Source organism: Quercus lobata, chromosome 7, assembly GCF_001633185.2.
Source record: "Quercus lobata isolate SW786 chromosome 7, ValleyOak3.0 Primary Assembly, whole genome shotgun sequence".
Taxonomy (NCBI): Eukaryota; Viridiplantae; Streptophyta; class Magnoliopsida; order Fagales; family Fagaceae; genus Quercus; species Quercus lobata.
Window position 1 is genome coordinate 2,741,220 of NC_044910.1, and position 24,394 is coordinate 2,765,613.

The 24,394-nt window shown below is 35.2% G+C and overlaps 1 protein-coding gene across 1 annotated transcript; it reads left to right on the plus strand.

Annotated features, from left to right (window-relative positions):
- The first annotated feature begins 8,512 nt into the window (after positions 1–8,512).
- On the plus strand, positions 8,513–12,653 carry LOC115953261 (TMV resistance protein N-like). The gene is made up of 6 exons (XM_031070853.1): positions 8,513–9,009; positions 9,257–10,343; positions 10,465–10,680; positions 10,785–11,750; positions 12,258–12,368; positions 12,444–12,653. The coding sequence occupies exons 1-6, from the start codon at positions 8,513–8,515 to the stop codon at positions 12,651–12,653; spliced, it is 3,087 nt and encodes a 1,028-aa protein (XP_030926713.1).
- The last annotated feature ends 11,741 nt before the right edge of the window (positions 12,654–24,394 follow it).

A 24,394-nucleotide genomic window follows, 5' to 3' on the forward strand; every position in this document is an offset into this window, starting at 1 on the left:
AAAACAGATGGAGACAACTGTGTTTCACAAGTAGCTCGCGGGTAAGGCCTTCCCGCGAGACACTCGCGAAACATTTTGTTTTGCCAGATTGGGCTAACTGATACACACTTTCTGTACCCACACTATATATACCCATATTACCCACAAAAGTTGAGGAATGCTTCAGAGAGAAAACCCTAACCACAAACCTTGAGAGTTAGAGATTGTTATACCCACATTTCTATACACAATTGCTTGTGGAATTTCCTCAACTCCTACCTCTCAATTTTCATACCATTGAGAGGTTGATAGCCCAAACACTTACCACATCCTTTCAGAGTGTTCAGTGTGGTTTTGGCGCTGCTGGAGAGCATTGGAAGAAGCCAAGGATGGCAGATGTAACATGGAGCTTGTTGCGGGATCCGGAGAGCCAGACAAGACACTGTTTCAAGATGTCTTGTTGGAATAGGAGCTTGGAGGGTTTAGGTACATCGGGTAGATTAGGCTTGGAGGGTCTCTTACTAACCCATGTATCCCAACTGATTGTCTAGTAGATCAATTACTGCTTGGAGGGCGGCGGAGAGGTTTTTCGCCGAGTTCTTCGGTTTCCTCTTTAATAACATATTGGTGTGTTATCTTGTGTTTGCATTTTTCTTCTCTACTCTTTTACCTTTCATTTTACTGCTGTGTTATAATGTTTATGGGTTAGAGTAGCTTATTTGTTTATCCGCTCGCATTTACTCTATTCCGCACTTAGTATTAAGTTAGAGTAAAATCAATCGAGTCGTAACTTTAATTTGGGGGTCTAAATAGCTCTTGGGTTTTCACACATTTTCGAGCATTCAGTATAGAATATAATGTTATTCTATTACATATCATGATTTGAATAATTTTATGTTATTACTAAATCATTTATTTTTACTATTTTTCTTCTCATCTTATTTTCTATAAATTTGATATTCTCTCTGATATTCTCTCTTGAAAAAGTGATTATTCTCTCTCTCTTGATTTTATATTCTTCCTTGTAACTCTATTTTAGGTTGATGAATAATTGTTTTTTTTTTAAACTCTATTTTGGATTAATATGTATTGGTGTCATATTTTTTAGTTCCCCATCACAAGTAGTCTCTCTCCTTTCTCATAGGTTTGGTTTGATTTTTTTTTTTTGAGTTAACACTTAGTTATTTTGGAAGTAATAATTGAATTTATATCAAAACACAATATTGATTATGCATTTGAGTGTGCATATATTTGTGCAATTTTGTTGTGATTTTTATTATCATGATAATCTCCTTTAGGAGAATGAGGAATTTGAGTAATTTATTTGAAACTTAAAAAGTTTAACATAATTTTGAAGAATATGTACCACTTAATAAAGGAATAATACCAATCAAACACTCCTGAAATAATAGCATGATATATTGGTAGAGATAGAGATACTTTTAGAAAATGTTTAGCATAGTATAGGTAACCTTTTTTTCTCTAGAAATATGGCTTTATTATATTTTAGGTCCTAAAAGTAGTTGCTTAATTTTCTTTTTGGCTTATACATTATTTTATATATATATATTTTTTCTATGCTTTTGATATTAGAGAGAAAATTTTGGATATTGAGAAAAATTGTCAAATTTCTAACATAGCTCATGTACAAAATTCTGTCAATAAATATTATATGGGAAATGATATTTTTATGCTTCACTTTTTAAGTTCTTGATTAACATATATATATTCTTATTATATTTTTCTTGCAAACCCTACTTCAGGTTGAAGAATCATTGTGTTTCTTATAACTCTATTTTGGGTTAATACTTTTTGGTGTTGTGTTTTTTGAGTTCCCTATCACAACTCGCCTCTCTCTCTTATAGCCTTGGTTTATTTATTTATTTTTTTTGAGTTAATACTTAGTCATTTTGAAAGTGAGAATTTGAATATATATCAAAACATAATCTTAGCTATGTATTTGAATGTGTCTATCAATTATTTGAGTAATATCAAGTATAATTTTGTGATGAATTTTGATTATCATGACAATCATCTTTAAGAGAATGAGAAATTTGAACAATATATTTGGAACTTAAAAACTTTAGTCGTAAAGAAAAAAAAATTAGGACACATATCAAATATGTCCTTTTTGGTCCAATTTGGTCCATTTGATCTACTTCGTTCACTTTGATCCAATTTGGTTCATTTTATCCACTTTGGTCCATTTGGTCTAATTAGTCTATTTCAGTTTATTTCGTTCCAATTCGATGTACTTACGTAAGAATTAAAAAAGACAACTTTTGGTTAAGAGTCCTATCAATTATTTGAATAATATATCAACTGTAATTGTTAAGTTATGGTTTTTCACATAACATTTATGTTGACTTTAATTCCATGACAAAAAGTTTTGTAATTGCATTAATTTATTTCCTTATATTTTGTGGGATTTATTTGTAACGGGTTTAGTCTTAAGTGGTGAAGATTTGATCAAGACAATTGAAGGTCACATGAGGAGCACATACCAGAAGCTGAAGAGTTAGTGTTTTTTGTGACTCATCTTGCGAGTTGGCCAAGTCATGAGATAACCCACGAGATGCATTGACAGTTGGGATTTTAAGTGTGATTCTTATATTGTTTACCCATACTATATATATCCTCATTACTCACATATTTTTAAGGAGGCTATTCAGAAGAAAACCCTAGAGAAAGGTTCCTACAACACCCACCATTTTAGAGAGAGTTACTCATCCTCAAGAGAGAATTCCTTTGTAGTCTCTTCTCCTTTCTCTTTCACATTGTTATACCTTGAGAGGAGATTTGTACCTAAACACAATCCACACCTATTCAGAGTGTAGAGAGCCTTTCGGAACTTGGGAAGGATTAGGCATTTGCCAAAATAAGCTAGTGAGGCTTGGCAGTGCAATTAGGCGGTATTGCGGGATTCGGGAAGTTAGTGAAGACAAGACTCCGAAAAGCCCGTTAGTAGTTGGAGCTTGGAGGGCTTAAGTACTTTGGGTAGATTAGGCTTGAAGGGTCTTTTTAGTATCCTTGTACTCCAACTTATTCACTTGTGGATCATTTCGGCTTGAAGGGCCGTGGAGAGGTTTTTACACCGAGTTCTTCTGTTTTTCTCTTCGATAACACATCGTTGTGTTATTTTGGGTTTGCTATTCTTTTACCCAGTACCCTTTCCATTTTAGCGTTGCACTTATTTGTTCATCCATGCAATTGTTGAATGCTTCAATTGATTAATTTGCTAATCACGTATATTCCACATTAAGTGTGTTAAGCATAAAATTAATCAAGCCGCAATTAAAATTGGGGGTCTAAACAAGCTATATCATTAGTAATATTGAGCTTTCAGTAATTATAGGATTAGTTTTAGTTATCATAATAATCTTCTTAAGAGAATGAGAATTATAGAATTAGTTTTGATTATCGAAATAACCTCCTTAAGAGAATAAGAATTTGAATAATAACTTTAAAACTTAAAAATTTTAGTTGTACCAAAAGAAATTTGGAAAATATAATGCAAAATAACAATAGTTAGAAGAATAGAGACAAATTCAAAAAAAAAAAAAATTAATAATAATATCAATAAAAAAACATAAAATTATATATTTTTAGAAATAGAGTGATGGATATTACTTTTTGAAATTGTTTAATTTTTAGGAAGAACAAATTATCTACAATAAAATTTAGAGTATAAATTATACATATTCAGTATAAGTTTGTTATGAGTTTTGATTAATATGATAATCTAATTTAAGAGAAAATATAATTTGAATAATTTATTTGAAACTTAAAAATTTTATTTGTACGAAAAATGAAAAAGAAAAAGAAAACATGGCATACTATAACATAATTAATTTCGAAGAATATTGACCACCTTATACAAGAATAATATTAATCAAACACGCTCAAAATAATAGTATGATATATTGATAGAGATAGAAAAATGAAAAATAATTTTAGAAATTGTTTAATTTTTAGGGAGAACAAAATTATTTTCAACAAAATTTAGAGAACAAATTATAGATTATAATACAATTACAAAATGATTATCTATTCATACACATCGCATGGGTCTGCGACTAGTTTATTATAAAGAGAGAAACAGTTACAACTAACAAACATTTACTCTTTACTCTTGTTTGAGATACTAAGATGATCAGATTGAGATGAGATTCATGATAATGAGATCAAATATTAGATGAGAGAGAGAGAGAGAGAGAGAGAGAGAGAGAGAGAGAGTGATATGTGATCTATGTTGTTGTTTGTTTTTTGATTAGCTAATTTGTGTTGTAGGTTTTTTTTTTTTTTTTTTCCTTTTTTTTTTGAGAAGAAAGTTTGTTTATATATTTACTCTTGTTTGAGATACTAAGATGATTAGATCGAGATGAGATTCATGATAATGAGATCAGATATTAGATGAGAGAGAGAGAGAGAGAGAGAGAGAGAGAGAGAGAGAGAGAGAGAGTGATATGTGATCTATGTTGTTGTTTGTTTTTTGATTAGCTAATTTGTGTTGTAGGTTTTTTTTTTTTTTTTTTAGAAGAAAGTTTGTTTATATATTAATTCAAGCACAAGGCTATATCAGCTTAAACAAAAAGAAGAACTGATGATGGAACATCCTACATCCATATTGTAGCATCGGACAAGTTAAGAGCTAATCTTGCCAAACAATGAGCTACTTTGTTACCCTCTCTTTTTGTGTGAGAATAGGATAATTCTGTAAAATTTCTTTGTAAGACCCCTGCATCCTCGATGAGTAATCCATATGACGCCAAAGCAGGATTTTTAGTACTTAAAGCCTTTGTAACAGTACTTGAATCCCCTTCAACCATTATTCTGTCAACTCCAATCTCCCAGCAAATTCAATGGCCCTTGTTGCTGCCATGGCTTCAATCTCGATGGGTTTGTATGCTTGGCAGAAGCGTTGTGCATGGGAGGCGACAACCAACCCAGCATTGTTTCGAATCACAACCCCAATTCCAGAGCAGTTTGAGCTTAGGCTAACCGCTCCATCATAATTGATTTTGTAGACATTTGGTGGAGGTGCCATCCAATTGGTTTGCCTACTAGTTGCAACACGAGGAGTGGGAGAGGGCTGGACTGCAGAGTACTTCGCAAGCCACTTAGCAGCAGCACGAGCTAAGTGTCTGGTGCTGTGATGAGTCTGATGGTTTCTGATCTTGTTTCTCTGCTGCCATATGCTCCAATCTGTCACACGAAATAATGCAACGCTGTTTCCATTCTAAAAAATCCAAGCAAGCAGCTCACCGAAATTCTGAACCTCAATCCTTGACCGAAAGTTCCATTCTGCTGCTTCCCAGACCACATCAAGTTCCGAGCACGTCTAGAGAGCATGAAGCATATGTTCAGTTGATGTTGTGCACCTGTCACAATGATGATCCGAAATAACTCGAAGGCGGACCAGGTTGCACTTTGTTGGGAGCGAATTCTTGCATGCTCTCCAAATAAAGTGTTTCACTTTGTTAGGTACGTCAAGGGACCAGATTTTTCTCCAAAGGTGCTGCGCAGACTCTGGTGGGGCTTCGAGCGATAACCCTGCTTCCTCTTCCTTCAAGAAACGATAACCGGACTTGAATGAATATTGTCCGTCTTCAACCATCGGCCAAAACATCAAATCTGTTGCTGCTTGTTTTGTTAAGGGATATATATATATATATATATATATATCAAATCCGCTTCTTGTGGAGCAAAAATTCCTTCAATTATCTCATGGTTTCCAAGTTCTAGTTTTCGGGATTATCAAGCAGTCTACTGTTGCCTCTACCATTGAATCTAGGATAGGTGAGTTTATTTTTGGTGGGTGTTTAATTGGCAGCCATCTATGTTGCCAAATTTTGATAGAACTTTCGTCTCCAGCTCGCCAACGTGCTCCATCAAGAATAACATCTCACCGTTTGAGGATGCTTTTCCAAGCATATGAATCTGCAGTTGACTCCTTGGCTTCCAAGATCAAGCAATGTGGGAAAAACTTGGCCTTACTTTATGGAGGAGTGAATCAGTGTTGGAGAGAAGCCGCCAAGTTTGTTTGGCTAGTAGAGCATCATTGAACATGACTAAGTCTTTAAAACCCATTCCGCCAATTACCTTGGATTTTGTTAACTCCTCCCACCGGATCCAATGTATCTTTCTTCGCTCCCCACATTGTCCCCACCAAAATTTTTTCACCATTACTTCAATTTCATGACACAACCCCACTGGTAATTTGAAGTAGCCCATGGCATAGGTGGGAATTGCTTGGATAATTGATTTGATGAGCACCTTTCTACCAGCTTGTAAAAGTAGCTTTCCTTCCCATCCTTATAATTTCCTCCAAACTCTTTCTTTGATATAATTGAAGCTTGCTCTCTTGCCCCTCCCAATCAAAGATGGTAGCCCTAGATATTTCTCATAAAACTTGATCTCTTGAACACCTAGCATACTTTTAAAGGGAGTTGCCTTACTAAAAAAGAGGGCCGTTTTTTCCTTGTTTACTTTCTACCCCAAGGTAGACTCATACAAAGCTAGCAACTCTAAGATTTTCTCACACTCCATAGAGTTTGCCCTGCAAAATAACAAACTATCATCTGCAAAAAATAGATGGGTTAGTTTAGGTCCCTGTCTGCATATAGAGAACCCTCTTATATCGCCATCAACTGTTACTTTTTTGATTAGCCCATGCAACCCCTTAGTACATAAAAGAAATACAAAAGGAGACAGTAGATCACCTTGCCTAATTCCTCTAGTAGGCTGATTAAGGCCTTGAGGTTCACCATTCACCAATATGGAATAAGTTACAGTTTTTACACATATCACAATGAGATTGATCCACCGGTCATAAAAACCCATTCCACTCATAAGTCTTTCCAAGTACACCCACTCAACTCTATCGTAAGCTTTGCTCATATCTAATTTTAATGCCATGAATCCATCTCCTCTAGATTTGTAATTTTTCATGCTATGCAAAGTCTCAAAAGCAATAAGGATATTATCAGAAATAAGCCTATCTTTAGCAAAGGCCGATTGGCTTTCAGTAATAAGGCTAGGTAAAAATTGTTTCAACTGCTTTGGTAGGACTTTTGAGAAAACCTTATACAAAACATTGCACAAACTAATTGGGTGAAACTTAGTAACTTACTTAGGGCTATCAACTTTAGGAATGAGGGTAATAAAAGTATGGTTTACAGGTGAGGGTAATATACCTGTGTTGAGCCAAGAAAGGATAGAGCTTGTTACATTACCATCTACCATTGACCAAAAATGTTGGTAGAATAATGGAGGCATTCCATCAGGGCTTGGTGCTTTCATTGGAGCCATCTGCTTTAGTGCTGTCTCAACTTCCCATTCTTGAAAAGTACCTTCCAATTTAGAATTCATTGTTTCTAAATCATTATAGTATTGTATGAATCTTTGTCCGATGTCCACTGATTGATCCATCCACCTTCCATCTTGAGTCTTAATTCCCATTATTGTATTTCTTCAAAATCTTCTGGTTGCCTTACTATGGAAATACTTGGTATTATTGTGACCTTTGCTCAACCATAAGACCCTTGATCTTTGATTCCACATTCTGGATTCCACATTCTCTTCAATTTTTGGATTAGAGAATTGTTTCCACTCATCATTGCAACTCTTTCCGCCACTACCAATTGTTTCTTTTTCTCCACCAGCTCTCTTTGCACATTCCCGAAAATATTATGATTCCACCAGCTCAGGTCTTTTTCACATTGTGCCACTTGTTTGAGGACTTTATTATCTAAACTCGGCTCCTCAACATTAGTCCAGGCAGCTTCAACTAGTTCACCACATCTTGAATCAGACAACTACATTTGTGTTGTAGTTTGATTTTGGAATGACCTGATTTGTATTATTATTTAGTTTTGGGCCAGACTGATATGTGATAAGGGTGTGCAAAAAGACTATATAATTATTTTTTTCAGGTCACAGGTTCATTTGAACCCTAAAGAACATGTATGTACGGCCGTCACTGGTTTATCCGCTTTTTACAATTTATTCTTATTGTTTAATATCTAAACTTCCCCCTTATAACAACTGTGATTGTCAAATTACAGTCATTTCCTATTTATATTTGTATTATTACGTGAAAGCTAACTGATGGCATGTTAGGGAATCGTTGTGAATCTGACATAATTTTATATTGTTTCTGGGAAATTAAAAGGATGCATCATTTTAACAAAAACTAATGAGTGGATTTATTGACATGGGAAGGGCTCATCCTGAATATAAGCTTAAGCGGATTGACACTTAGAAAATATTTTGTCATGACAAATACAGTTATATAATTTTGAGTTTGTCGTGACAATTCCATTAAGGAGAGCGCCCCGTGCATGCCTACTTTGTTTGTTTTTTTTGTTTTTATTTATAAAAAAGACTTGACTGAAACTAGAAAATGTGAGAGCCTCCACATCAAATTGTTCTCTTCTTCTCAATTTTTTCCCTTTTAATTTTCCTTTCAATTTTAATTGAATGTACTTTTGTCTATTTTTATTGTAGTTCAAGATTTGCCAAAGTATTTCTAATGGCTTCTATAAGCACTCAAAAAGCCTCATCTTCGTCAACACCAAGTTGGAAATATGATGTCTTTCTTAGTTTTAGAGGCGAGGATACCCGCAATAGTTTTACAGATCATATATATGGTGCTTTAAAACAAAAAGGCATTGAGGTCTTCAGAGATGAGGAAAAACTTGAGACAGGGAAATCTATTGCACCTGCACTCTTGAAAGCAATAGAAGAATCAAGATTTGTGGTTGTCATTCTCTCAAGAAACTATGCATCTTCTACATGGTGCTTGGATGAACTCGTAAAGATCATTGAATGCATGAAAGAGAAGAAAATGATAATTTTCCCAATTTTTTATGATGTGGATCCATCTGACATACGAAAACAAACTGGTACTTTTGCCCAAGCCTTTGCTAAACACAACGAATGTTTTAAGGATTGCATAGAGAAGGTGCAAAAATGGAGTTTTGCTTTGAGAGAAGTGGCCAATATCAAAGGGTGGCATACACAGGATAGGTAATTCAATTTGACATTTCTTTCCTTCAAATATTCACATAACACTCATCTCATATATTGCTTTTATTTTTTTAACCTTAAACAGACCTACATATATCTTTTTAGTTCTTTGAATTTTGTCTCGAGCCAATTATTTTCAATTTACAGAATAGAACATTGGGTTTCTACTTCCCCCTTTTTTTTTGGACCTATTTGTTTGTGGGTTACTAGTTTAGACTAAGCACAAATTTTTCTCTCTTCACTGCAGGCCTGAGTCAAAAATTATCCAAAATATTGTGAGAGACTTATTGCATAAATTGACTTATGCATCCACAGAAAATAATGAAGATCTAGTAGGAATAACTTCTCGAGCAGAGAAATTAAAGATATGTTTGGCTTTAGGGTCCAACGATGTTCGTATTATAGGGATTTGGGGGATGGGAGGAATTGGTAAAACAATTATGGCTAGAGTTGTTTTTCGTATGGTTTCTAATGAATTTGAAGCTTATTGTTTTCTTGCTAATGTTAGGGAAGTTTCTGAAAGAGCCGGTTTTGTTGTATTACAACAACAACTTATTCTTCAAATTTTGAAGGAAAGTATGATTATACAAGATGTTGATGATGGAGTTCTTTTGATAAAAAATAGGTTACGTCATAAAAGAATTCTTCTAGTTCTTGATGATGTAAATCAATTAGACCAACTAAAAAAGTTAGTTGGGAAGCATATTTGGTTTGGTCCAGGTAGTAGAATTATCTTAACAACAAGAGATAAGCATTTGCTACAGACATTTGGAGTAGATGAAATATATGAGGTTGATCAATTGAATGATGATGAAGCTCTTCATCTTATGAGTTTGAAAGCTTTTAAAAAAGACCATCCTCCCAAAGATTATTTGAAGTTGTCTAAAGATTTTGTATATTATGTTGGTGGCCTACCTTTAGCTGTTGAGATTTTGGGTTCCTTTTTGTTCGGTAGAATGATTGATGAATGGAATAGTGCATTAGATAGGCTTAAAGAATTTCCTGAACCTAAAATTCTCCAAGTACTTAAAATATCTTTTGATGGACTACATGAAGTAGAGAAGGAAATATTCCTACATATTGCATGTTTCTTTAAGCAAACAAACAAAAATGTAGTAGAAATACTGGATTATCTTGGCCTTTACCCTAAAATTGGATTACGGGTTCTTATTGATAAATCTCTCATAAAAGTTTGTGAGGATTATTTTTGGATGCATGATTTACTACACGAGATGGGGAAGAACATAGTTTTTCAAGAGTGCCCTAAAGAGCCTGGAAAGCGTAGCCGACTGTGGTTATTTAAGGACATAGATGATGTTCTTACAAATAATATGGTAAATATTTTGAAAACTTGAGCATACATCCTTTTATGTTATTCAACAAAGTCTAATTTAGAGTAGTTTTGGTAATCTTACATTTTGCAGTTTACTAATCCCTTTTATTTATAATTATTAGGGAACACAAGCAATTGAAGGCATGGTCCTAAAGTTGCATGAACCAAAAGAGGCATATTGGAATCCTAAATCATTTTCAAAGATTCATCATCTTAAATTGCTCATAATTGATAATGTTCACCTTTTGCGTGCGCCCAAACATCTTCCTAATGCTTTGAGATATCTTGATTGGAGTGGATACCCTTTAAAATCATTTCCATCAAGTTTCCAACATCAGGTAATTTAGGTACCTTATACAATTATATTTTTAAGTTTCATTAAACTGTTAGGTTAGGTGGAAGCTAATTGTTTTACTTTTTGTTTTTGGTGTGGATTTAGCAGCCTTTTGAGATGTTAAAATTCATTCGCTTGAAGCAATCTCTACAATTGATTGAAACCCTTAACTTCAACAAAATCGCAAATCTTGAGAAATTGGTTCTTAAGGGTTGTATAAATTTACTTGGCTTGCACACATCAATTGGAGTTCATAAAAAGCTCATTCTTCTTAATCTAAAAGGTTGCAAAAACCTCAGAAGTCTTCCAAGCAAGTTTGAAATGGAGTCTCTTAAGATTCTTATCCTTTCCGATTGCTTAAAAGTAGAAAGAATCCCAGAATTTGGGGAGAACATGGAACGTGTATCAGAGCTTTACTTGGATGCCACTGCTATCACAAAATTACCCACATCAATTGGGAATTTAACTGGTCTTGCTTTATTGGATGTAAGAGACTGCAAAAATCTCATATCTCTTCCTAGCACCTTTTTTAATATGAAGTCCCTTAAAAATCTCAATTTTTCTGGATGCTCAAAACTACTAGAGAGCTTATGGAGGATTAATGAAAGTGTAGAGGAGCCTGGTGCAAGTGGAATTCTAACAAGATTTAAGCCGAGAATTCCCAATTCTATGTGCCAGCTATCAACTTCTCTAATGGGTTTGGGTTCTTTGACCAATTTGGTTCTAAGTAGTTGCTATCTCAATGCAATCCCCAATGATATTTGTTGCTTATCCTCTCTAGAAATTTTAAATTTAAGTGATAATAAATTTGAATGCCTTCCGGAAAGCATAAGTCAACTATCTGCCCTGCAACTTTTGAATGTGGCGGATTGCATGAAGCTTATATCATTACCAAAGCTTCCATCAAGTATTCGTTCAATCGAGGCATTTGACTGTCCATCACTTAAAGCAGTGACAAATTTATTGAAACCAAATTCTTTGAATGTGGCGGATAGCATGAAGCTTATATCATTACCGAAGCTTCCACCAAGAATTCGTTCAATCGAGGCATTTGACTGTCCATCACCTAAAGCGGTGAAAAATATATTGACACCATATTCTTTAGGTGAGCCAAGACTCCTCCTTTCAAATCGCTGTAGGCTGGCTAACAATCAAGGCGTCATTAACACTTTTTTTGCAGTCATAAGAAAGCATCATCAGGTCTCTCTCTCTCTCTCTCTCTCTCTAAATAGCATGAATTGTATGTTTCAGGGACCCTGTTTTGGCTACGAAATCGGTTACGCATATGACCTAATTATTCCTGGAAATAGAATTCCAAGGTGGTTTAGCCATCAAACTACAGGGACTGAAATAAGTCTAAAAGTACCAAGTCATTTGCGTGATGAGTGGATGGGGATTGTTGTTTGCACTGTATTTTGTTCTACTCCACCTTACGAAACCAACCCAATCAACCGCAGTTCAATTTTTAGTTTTTTGATAGCCAATGGAAAAAAAGTGCGTAGAAGAGTCTTTAGACCTGGAGACATTTTTATGATGGATCATATTAGGCTATCTTATTTACTTCCTGAATTATTTGATAAGGAAGCCATGGAAGAATTGTGGCAATGTGATGTAAATGGATTCAGTCATATTGGAATTCAAATCCCAACGCAGAATACAGGCTTAGAGGTGAAGAGCTTCGGGTTCCGCATGGTATACAAGAAAGACATGGAAGATTTCAACCAAACAATGGCTCAGTTTGCCAACAATAGCATTACTCCTTATTAGGGTTTGGATGTTATCCGTCATAATTTTGACAATTCGGTCATTTCAGAGGAAGGCAAAAAAGTCAAGCGAATCTGTGATGACTATGATGGGGCTGGACCTAGTGGAGAAGGAAGCTCTAATGATGTACCACACCCAAAAAGGATTGAAAGCATCCCAGAATTTTTGGCTCATGGTATCTCTGATTGTGATGAGTCAAGTGATAGTGATTAGTGACCTGGGAAGTTTAATCAACTTTTTGCTCTTGATTATCTGTAAGGCACTACCTTTCTTCTTAATTTAGGTTTTGTTGGTTGTTGCATTATCTTTTTTCCTTAGCTTTGGCATGTCGTTGTACCTTTTGGGGTTAACTTTAACTTCAAAATAGTCTTTTGCTAGCTGTACCTTAGCTTCATTATTGGCACTTATTCCAACTCTCATCTGGTATGTTTCCTTGATCAAATAACATAAAGCAGTACCCCTAAGTAATTTGATATGTATATTATTGAATCTAAAGGATTGGTACAATTGATAAAAAGAATCATCCCTGTCCTTGAAGCTACTCTTTTAATCCAAAAACACAAAAAAAGTTATGAAATAAACAATGATTAGGGTAATCTTGTTTTAGTATATGCGTTTACCTATTTGTGCTGGTTGCCCCTTTGATGCAGGTTTATTGGACTTGTTCTGGTTCATAAGGAGAAACTTTCACATGCCCAAGAAACAAGAAGACAAGTCCAGTCCACTTTATGCTCCTAATTTCACTCGCTCTATTGGAATGCTGGGTAGAATCTTCATTTTGTTGCCTATAGTTCATTGTTTTAAAATTATTCAATATGCAAAAACAATTTATGCATGCCACTGCAAACATTACAATTGGAATTACTTATTATGTCGTTTCATATTACATATGTGAACTCATGTCATGTATAGATCGCAATTAGAATGATTTATCTACCTAGAGTTAGCATCTAGCTTCCTCCCTTGTTGAAGGTTTTCTAAGGTTTTGTAGTAACCTTCAACTTCAACCAAAGAAAATGCTCTTTTTTCAGTTTAAGAGAACAGCTGATTTTTCTATTCTTTTTTTTTTTTTTTTTGGCTCTAAAATCTTTATTATTTTAAAGTATGATAACAAATATAGAAGTTAATAAAAATAATTTCTATTAGCATGTTTCAGGACATTGTTATTGTAATTCTCATAATGCAACAGACTTTAGACTCAAATTGCAGTTAGTGAATGTTCAAAATTTAAACCATGAATAACTTACTTTTATGAGGAATTAATGTGGATAAGCAAAATTTCCTCATTGACCAAATCGTTCAATTGAGTTCTTTATATATCCAAATATCATCAACATTCTTCATAATCTATTAATCCAAGGGTCAATTGAAAAGGTTCTACATCAGCGTAAGTTATGAATGTCATATATTGCTCGATTGTTAAACATGCCATGATGGATCAACAATTTACCATAATAGAATTTTGAATAGTAAGTAGTACTAGAATTTTAATATAAGACAATTGTGCTTTGCCTCCTGATGTACTTTTTTTTTTTTTTGATAATCGCCTCCTGATGTACTTAAAGAATTTTTTCTACCTTTTTAAAACTTTTGCGCCGAATCAAATTATTGACTGAAAGATGTTCATACCCATTTCTAATCATGACCATACAATAAACTTGATAATATATTATCATCTGAGGTATATTCATCTTTAGAGTAATTAGACTTGAGAAGGCAAACAAGTGTGTAGACAAGGTTGAAAAATGTAGAATGTAGCTTGCTTGGATTGGTAAGCCCTTCGGATCTACTTTCTATTAATGTTGTATCACATCTTGAATTTAAGTTTTCTCACATTCTTTCCATTGGGTTTGTTATTTAACAGGATGTATTATATTTCATAGTGGAAAGATGCTAAACTTTGATAATCATTATCCTTCATTCTTTTTAAATTTTAAATTTTGTTTATTATATTTTGGGATTCCCTTAGTGAAGTCAAAACAATCTGCATTTGTTAATATTTGTTTAAAGTTATCTTTACACTTTGACTTGGAAATAGGACCTGGTTAGGGAGAGATACTTTGCTGAAGTGGCAGCTCAAATTTTAGCTGCCCCTCTCTCAAGGTGAAGAGTTGTTGATAAGTTTATATGGCCTTATGTAATAGGAATATGTGATGTTCTGTAAATTAATGTTTGAGGGTACACAATAGTCTGCTTAAGAAGTGCTAATGCTCAATAAAACTTTGTTTTGCAAGTATGCACAAGTTTGTAATGCACAAAAGGCAGAAAGCACCAAGGCAAGTGTCTAGTTGTGGAGGGTTGTAGGTGTTGCTGACAATTGATGGATAGTAACAGAGATGGTGTGTACGGGTTGATTTTGGCTATGTAGCCAAATCTTGCACCAGCAGGCTATGGCAGTTCTTTCATATGCTACCAATTAAAGCCTTAAAGGCCATGCAGCTAGATGCCCGGCTATTCAAGAACCATTATAAGGCTATGCAGCTTGGTTTTTAAAGACTTTTTTGATGTTTCCATAAGTTCCTTGGCAACTTGCTGTGCTGATTGAAGATCACAAGTGCATGGAAGTTGGTGAACACTAGTGGTTATACATTTTATGCATAAGAGGTCACAGGAGATGCTAGGGCCTTGTCTACTATTGCTTCAGAGCCTTGTGAACATTTTTTGGGCTTGTAACTCTACTACTAGCCAACTCTTTAGACATTCTTGTATCAGAAAACCAAATGCAAACATTTAAAAAAAAAAAAATGTTTACACCCTTTTGGAACTAATTTATGCCTTTGGCATAAGTCTGCATGGAAACCACTGTTGGAATTTTACTTAGGGAGTAATTCAGGAGAAACGAATATAATACATCTATCAATTAACAATTATATCATGTGCATATGTAATAAAAATTAACTATAAGATGTGGGAAATTTACATATTAAATTATATTATTTAAGAACCTCACAAGCAATTAGGATGCTCTCCCTAGCTAGTCAGGATTAATAAAAACTTTTTTCTACTCTTCTCACACCCTTTGCAAGTGTGGTCTTGACAATATTTATAATTTTTAGAAAGGACATGACCAGTCATAAAATCTTTTCTATCGTAATAACAATTCATGTAACAGATATGTTACACTCATTAATAAATAACTTCATTAATTAGATTCATTAATGAAGTAGTTCAGTAACGTGTCATTACTTTTGTAACTTCATACTAACACATGGATTTATCTATCATTTATATCCAGAATCATTATAATGACATCACCTCTTATAGGAGGTCAAGTTGCTGACAATGACATGATCAATTATTAAGGCTAATACTCAATTTGCATGAATCTCACTATGGAATGACTGCCAAGATTATTTTGCACTAACTATCGAAAGACTAGCCCTTATTATAGGGGGACCCACTTCAAAATCAGAGGTGTTTGACAATCTGTGCTACAAAAATAACTTTTTTTTTTAATAAGTAAAAACCAACCCAACAAATTGAGAGAGAGAGAGAGAGAGAGAGAGAGAGAGAGAGAGAGAGAGAGAGAGAGAGAGAGAGAGAGAGAGACTTTACTACCAAATCTTAAATGTGTGTTTGCTTCATCAAATCTACATTAAAAAGAATCCTTTTTGTTAGGTTATAAGGCTTTAGGTTTAAATGTATTAGAACTTCAATTTGTATTGTTGGCAAACCATGAACAAAACATTTTAGTCTTGTTTAGACTTGCTCAAAGCATGTGGTTGTATGTAAAGTTGGAATCGAGTAGTTGCAAGATTTATTATGTAAATCTGCTTGGCTTGATTGATAGAAAATTAGGCTCGATCAATCGAAGCTCGTGCAGATTGTTTTTCTGCAAATTTTTCCAACTCAGCCCAAGCCAGTTTGACGTGTAGGGTTTTATGTTTGTCTTAAGTATAAAAGGGAAAACCCTAGACACGTTTTAGGTTACTCCTTATGCTGTGTGTGTGAATCTTTTGTGAGATCAAGAGGTGTTTACCTTCACACATACTTAGGGTTACCAAGATTCAAGATTATGTCAAAAACTTGGTGATTGATTCAGTTGCTACAATAAGAGCTTAAAGATACACAAGTGGGAGTGTTTGTATTTGTTGTGAATTCAAAAAGGAAGTAGTCTTTGGACTCGGAGCTGTCACGTGGTTGTGGTAATAAGTTTCCTACTCGAGGTAGTAATAGGATGTTAGTGGTCTAAGTTGCTATTGTGTAAACTTCAATTCTTTCATAGCAGATTCAGTTTTACTTTGAGGATAGCTAGGTTAAATCCTCCCCCAGGTTTTTTACCGGTTTGGTTTTCCTGGTTTATCATATTGTTGTGTTCTTTATTTTCCGCACTTTGCAATAATATGATATATGTGTGTTAACCTAGACTTGATAATTTGACTAAGTAATCATTTTGCTTATTACCTAGGTTAATCTGGTTGTATTTTAAGAGGTCTAAAAATAAACACTTTTCACTACCAAATCATTTTAAGAACCTCAGGCCTCATAAAGCATAGTGTGGGGTCAAATACACCAATAGAGGAAACTAAAATGATGCAAACTTGCTCTGCAAAAAAAAAAAAAAAAAAAAAATATATATATATATATATACATATCGAATTAATAGTTTAATTTTGAAAGGTATTAGGACATATCTAAGAATTGTTAGAGACATATATTATGTATATTGGCTAATTCTTTGACAAAATGTACTTTACTTGCAATTGGGTAGATCTAGGATGGGTTTAGTACTTCAAGGAAAAAAAGTTCAAGTTTAGTATTAAAGCCATGCAAATCTGTCAAAGAAACCAGTGAAGAAGTGTTGTTCATTAAAGCTTGATAGAATCATATCTATCAAGATTTAATGTTGAAGCTTGACATCAACTGTATCTGTCAAGAATTACAAAATTAGAATTTCCAGATATGATTTCACGCATATCCATGTGTATTTGTGTAGGGTTTCTTTTCTTATAACCCTAGACATATATAAGGATTATTTTAAGGGCCGTCACAGATGATACAACCTAATGTAAAGTGATAATACATGCATATTGTGACCAGAGACAATTTGCCCTAGTTCATCTTTCTCTCTGTAGAAGCTACTACGTCTTTGCGCCAAGGGTTTTGTAACCAAGGAGCTTTTTGATCTTCATTGTTGGATGAACTAAAAAAATTTGCAACCAACATCTTCCTCAAGTTGGTGTGTTAGTCATGTACTGTGATCTGTGCATCATTGATTAGTCACATACTAGGAGCCGTGCATTGAAAGGAGAGATTGCTGCTGCATTACAAGTCCAATTGAGTATTGAGGTGAGTGTTAAACTGTAGGTTGATATTAGATACCGGGATTCCTTTTACTTGTAACCGCTTGTTTTGATAATAGTAGATTCTTGGGAGTGGTGACCTTAAATTCATCTGGTGGGGTTTTGCCTTGGTGGTTTTCCCCATTCGTAAACAAATCATCTATGTCAAATTTATTTTTCGCTGCATTTAACTTAGTTGGTGATTTGTTTGTGCTACTACACTTATTGCATGTAATTGAATCCAATTAATTCACTTGGCTAATTAATTGATGAAGTTACCAAAGGGGTCAATACATTCTTGGTCTATCAAGTGGTATCAGAGCGGACACACTTTGATTATGTTTAATCTTTGCTGTGTAATCCATTAACCCTTGTTGTCATAGCTACAAGCAGCATGAAAAGACCTTTTATTTCAAATACATCTTGCTTTTCTAATCTCTATTTGATTGAGTGTTTCAGAAAATGCAAGTCTAAAAGCTATTTGAAAGCTATTTTGATGATTTTTGTAAAATGTCTTAATGTGACAAGAAAGAAACTAAACTGCCTTAAAATGAAAATGTGCAAGGGAGTTTGTTTAAGAAGGGTGAAAATCATAGATTTTGTACATAAATGGTAGATGAAAGGGAAAATCATTCCTACTGATTTGGCAGGCAAGTATGAAGTGTGCTTTATGATGAAGTTTGCATTTAAGGTAATGGACACATGTTTGTGGTACCTTGACAGTGGGTGCTCAAGACACATGACTGGAGACCGTTCTCTCTTCAAGGTTTTCAAGTCTAAGAAAGATGGAAATGTCACTTTCGGTAATAGGAGCAAATCTCAAATAAAAGGGAAGGGAACCATCTCTCTACCTGGATTGCCAGACATTGCGAATATGTTTTATGTAGAAGGTCTAAGAGTGAACTTGTTAAGTATAAGTCAGATATGTGATCAAGACTTCATGGTGTTGTTCTCAAAAGGGAAATGCCTTGTGTTGAATGAGTCTAGGATGAAACTAATAAGCAGAGTTTGCACTCTGGATAACTGCTATGGATTGGTACCTGATGTCGATATTGTGTGCAACAGTATATGGTTGCCAAATGAAAACTTATGGCACCAAAGGATGGGACATGTTAGCTACAAACATCTGTCAATTGTATCTAAACATGAATCAGTATTAGGAATACCAAAGCTCAGCAGGGTTAGCAATGTTATGTGTGGACCATGTCAACTCAAGAAACAGAAGAAAGCAAAACATCCAGGCACTCAGTCATCAGCTACATCTAGACCTCTGGAGCTACTACATTTGGATCTCATGGGTCCAACTAGAACCGAATCTCTTGGAGGAAAGAGATACATCATGGTTGTATGAGATGATTTCACCAGGTACACTTGGGTCATTCTTCTAAGATCCAAGCCAAATGCTGTTGAGCACATTGAAACTTTGTGTACAAGACTACAAAATGAGAAGAACATGAAGATTGATCAAATTCGCAGTGTTCATGGTAAAGAATTTGAGAACTCATATATGAAATCTTTTTGCACTAGATCTGGTATATCTCAAGAATTCTCTGATCCTATTACTCCTCAGCAAAATGGTGTTGTAGAAAGAAAGAACAGAGTCATTCAGGAGATGGCTAGAGCCATGTTACACAATAAATATATGGCCAGAAATATATAGGGAGAAGCAATCAACACCGCATGTCATACAGTTAATATGGTATATTTCAGACCCAGTACAAAGAAGACTCCCTATGAATTGTGGAAGGGAAGACAGCCAAATGTGAAGTATTTTAGAATCTTTGGAAGTACTTGTTTCATCCTTAAGTATAGAGAGAATGTGGGAAAGTTTGACTTCCAAAACGAAGAAGGAATATTTTTGGGATACTCCTTCACAAGCAAAGCTTATCTGGTGTACAACAAAAGAACCAAGAAGATAATGGAAACTGTCAATGTTGCTATTGACGAAGCTTCAAATTCCAGTTCTGAGAAAATTAGTGAGGAAATACCTAAGGCAATTCTTCCTTTAGAGCCTAAGGTTGTTCAAGAAGAATTTAATCAAGAGCCCGTCTTTCTAAGTACTCCAAGTGTTGTAGAAGTCTTAGCAGATATTCCTACATCACTTGAGTCTGAATCTCATGAAGAAAAAGGACCTTCCTCAAGGATCAAGCTGAATCACCCTTTTGAAGTTATTGTGAGAAATATGAATGAATTTAAACTAAGAAAGCATACAGTTGATAAATGTGTTGCTAACTTTGTGTCTTATTCTTGCTATTTGTCGTAGGTTGAACCAACCAAGGTTAAGGATGCTCTCCAGGATGAAAGCTAGGTTGAGGCCATGCATGATGAACTGCTCCAATTTCAAAGGAATGATGTTTGGACCCTAGTACTTAGACCAGAAGGAGAGCACATCATTGGCACAAAGTGGATATTCAGCAATAAAACTGATGAGGAGGGAAATGTGATCTGTAACAAAACTCGTCTGGTGGCCCAAGGATACTCTCAAGTGGAAGGAGTAGATTTTGATAAAACATTTGCTCTTGTAGCTCGCATGGAATTCATTAGGGTTCTCTTAGCCTTGGCTTGTCACTTAAAGTTTAAGCTTTACCAAATGGATGTAAAGACTACATTCTTAAATGAGTTTCTTAAAGAAGATGTCTATGTTGCTCAGCCTAAAGGATTCATTGATTCACACTTTCTGGATCATGTGTTATACCTCAAGAAGGCTCTATATGGACTAAAGCAAGCACCCAAAGCTTGGTATGATTGGCTTACATAATACCTGGTCTCACATGGTTTCACAAGAGGATAAATTGATCAAACTCTTTTCATCAAAAATGAGAATGACGAGTTGATAGTAGCTCAAGTCTATGTTGATGATATCATCTTCGGGTCTACAAAGGATGAACTTGCTCATGACTTTTCAAACCTTATGCAGGTTGAGTTCGAGATGAGCATGATTGGAGAGTTAAGTCACTTCCTTGGATTGCAGATTCGTTAGCAAGAGTCAGGTATATTCATATCTCAATCTAAATATGCTAAGAATCTTGTGACAAAGTTTGGTTTGGAATATGCTAGTCCTGTTAGAACTCCCATGGGCCCTAATGTTAAACTCACTGTTGATTTGTTAGGCAAAAGTGTTGATTCTTCTTTATATAAAAGCAAGATAGGTAGTCTTCTTTACCTTATTGCTAGAAGACCTGACATTAATTGCAGTGTGAGAGTGTGTGCTAGATATCAAGCAAACCCCAAAGAGTCTCATTATGATTGCTTTAAAAAGAATCATAAAATATGTCAAAACCACTGCCGATTTCGGAGTGTGGTACAACAAGGACACAAATGATGTCTTAGCTGGGTATTCTGATGCAGACTGGGCTGGGAATGCTGATGACAGAAAAAGCACACCAAGGAGTTGTTTTAGGTGGGTAATAATCTTGTCCCCTGGATGAGTAAGAAGAAGAATTCCATCTCATTATCCACTGCTAAGGTTGAATACATCGTTGTTGATAGCTGTTGCACCTAACTTCTATGGATGCAAAAACTCCTTGATTATGGTATTCGTCAAGAACATCTTACCATTTACTGTGACAATACCAGTGACATTAACATCTCTAAAAATCCTGTGCAACATTTTCGAACAAAATATATAGAGATTTGACATCACTTCATTCAGGAGCTTGTTGAAGATGGCACACTCACTCTTGAGTTTATCCACATTGACGATCAGAAGGTTGATTTGTTCACTAAGCCTCTTGATAGCAAACGTTTTGAATTCCTACGCCAAAACATTGGTGTAATCTCTATGGAGTGATTTCTTCTCTTTCCCCTCCTTTCTCATGCATTTGCATCTAGTTTTATGCTTTGTTTTGTTTAACATGTTTTTGTGTGTTGTTTTCAATTTTGCTTTATTTTGTTTTTCATAAAAAAAAAAAAATGAAAAATCAGAAAAATAGAAAAACAGTGTGTTTTGTGTAAATTGGTACTTGTGTACCTTGGATGGCCATTGAAACAAAATTTTCTAAACTTTGTATTTTTTGTAACTTAGATGAGCATCTAAATGCATCACTAAGCAAGTGAGTTTTGTGGCTTGTGTTTATGTTTGTGATGAGTACAATTAAGTAATCTCTTATACTTAACACTCATACCACTCTTTTTGACGAAAAAGACTAAAAAAATCCTAAGAGAAAGGCATAAATAACCATGTCACCACTAAAGCCTACCAATCATGTATAACACCTATGTGCTTCGGCATAGCAAAATTGTGATGTTTGTAGTTTAACATAATTGGGTATTTCTTCTCTTTCCCTTATATGCCCATGCATGATATGCACAAAAGAAAAATATGCAAAGAAAAACAAAAGCAAAAAGAATCCAAATACTTTTAAATATGATTGCAAGCGTGTTTCTAGAAGATGTGGGAGTTATAGGATGTACCTCGAAGGTGATAGTCCCCATAAGCAGTTATAATTGTGTATAAGTGTATTTGATTTTCTTATATCTCAAATTGTCATAATATGAGACACTTATGTACTCATGCTATGTTTTCACACACAACATACAAATTCTTTGCTACTTTTAATACATGTGCAGGTACAATGTGTTTTGGCCATCACAAGGAATACATGTGTTAATGTATGCTCACTAAACTGTCATAACTTGTTTTTGAAATATAAAATTGGTTAGACTTGTTTAGTGTGTGTGTGTGTTTTGGATCATGAATGCTTTGCATTTTTTTGTTGAGAGATGTTTTTGAGAGCTTAACATGTTGATTGGATCTATGTTTGTGTAGCTTGCTTGTTGCATTCATCTCTATGTGTTTTTCCTCTCTTTGAAAAACTCCTTTTTTTCAAGCTTGACAGCTTCTCGACAGATTTGCATTTATCGAGCCCCTCTTTCTTCTTTTCACGATGGAAGTTAGCGCAATTTTGATCCATCGAGCTTTCTGGAATTTGTCTCGATAGCTTCTCGATCCATCGAGAAACTTTCTGTCTAGCTGATAGATTTTCGACAGCTTCTCAATCCATCGAGGTACTTTTGCTGTCAACAAATCCTTGACAACACCTCGACAAATTAATTTCTGTTGAGATTTAGTGCTCGACAAATATTGATAGCTCCTCGATCCATCGAGTTGTGTGTTTCTATATATAGCTGAGGCGCGATCCGGTTTTCATTTTCGCACTTCTCTCTCGATAGAAAACTTTCTCTCTCGACCCAAAACTCTTTCTCACTCTCAAATCTCCTCACCCACTGCATTTTTGGCCTCTACCAAGATCAAATCACTTGGTAAGTGTCCTAAAACCTTCTTTTTCATGCATTCATGCATTTTAGACCTAGGTTTTGGGGTTTTTGAAAATTTTTTGGGTTTTTGAGGTTTTTCTTGAAATTTTTGGGTTGGGCTTTGTGAATTTGATAATATATGATCATGCATTGCATTCTTGCTACATTTTAACAATGTTTCATGCATTTAGATGTGTGTTTGATTATGTTGAAATGTGTGCTAGTAGGTTTGGATTGGTTTTTACCCATGATGTGTTTATTTTTGCACGTCACATGTTCATGCATATTTCATGCGTACGTATCCTCTCTTTTCTCTCTTTTTGCTTCTATTTGTGATGTGTTTTCTTTCTTTCTCCCTCTCTCTGATAGATTGTGCATGGCACCTAAGCACAAATCTACTGCGGCTCGAAACCCTCCTGGTTTCGGGTCTTCTTCTTCTAATACACCCTCTCTTCACATTCGATTTTGTGATGGGAAGACCCACTAGGACTTCCTTGAGAACTTTCAAAGACGTGGCATTCATCTAGCACGCCATGTCATTCTATCGAACTTTTCCGACACTCCTCTACCTGGTGTCATTCGGACTCGAGGATGGGAATCTCTTTGTGAGATACCCTTGAGGTACCCTATCATGTTTATACATGAGTTTTACTCCAATATACATGGTATCAATACCTCTGTACCTCAGTTTGCCACGACATTCTGAGGTTCATGTATCGTAGTCACTTAGGATCTTATATCTGAGGTACCACATGTCCTGAGGGTATCACATCTTGATTACCCCGGTTGTCAACGTTTAAGGACTGTGTCCAAAGTCGAGCTCCTGTCTCATTTCTGTGAGACACCTTCTGTATGGGGTGAGCGTCAAAACACCCCATGCTCAAGCTTTGCAAAAGGTCCGGGATTCCTTAATATGGTAATGACATTTGTTCTTACTCCATTGTCTCACTATAACTCTATCACAGAGCCTTGTGCTCGATTTTTGTTATCCCTTTTAGAGGATATTTTTATAAACTCCCCCACTCACTTTATCACTTTCTTCATTGATGTTTATCAAGATACGACGACCTGTGATAAGATCATTTTTCCTTCGACTATCATGCGAATTCTTCGCCATTTTTCTATCCCTATTCCTAATTCTCCCTACTTCACTGTTATAGGTGCCATCAATGTAGCTTCTGTTCAGCGGAGTGAGGCCCAGCTTCGATCGAAGCGGCCACGGACGGAGACAACTGATCTTGCAGCTCTTGCTGTTCCTTCCACCTCTACTCCTTCTTCGTCGGGTGGTGCTATGACTCTTGAGGCCATCATGGCGCAACTTCAGCACATGGATGCTCGCCTTGACACTCTTAGTGATGAGTTGTGTCAGGTGAACACCTGTGTCAGTCGTATTGCATGATGACAAGCTTACCTCGA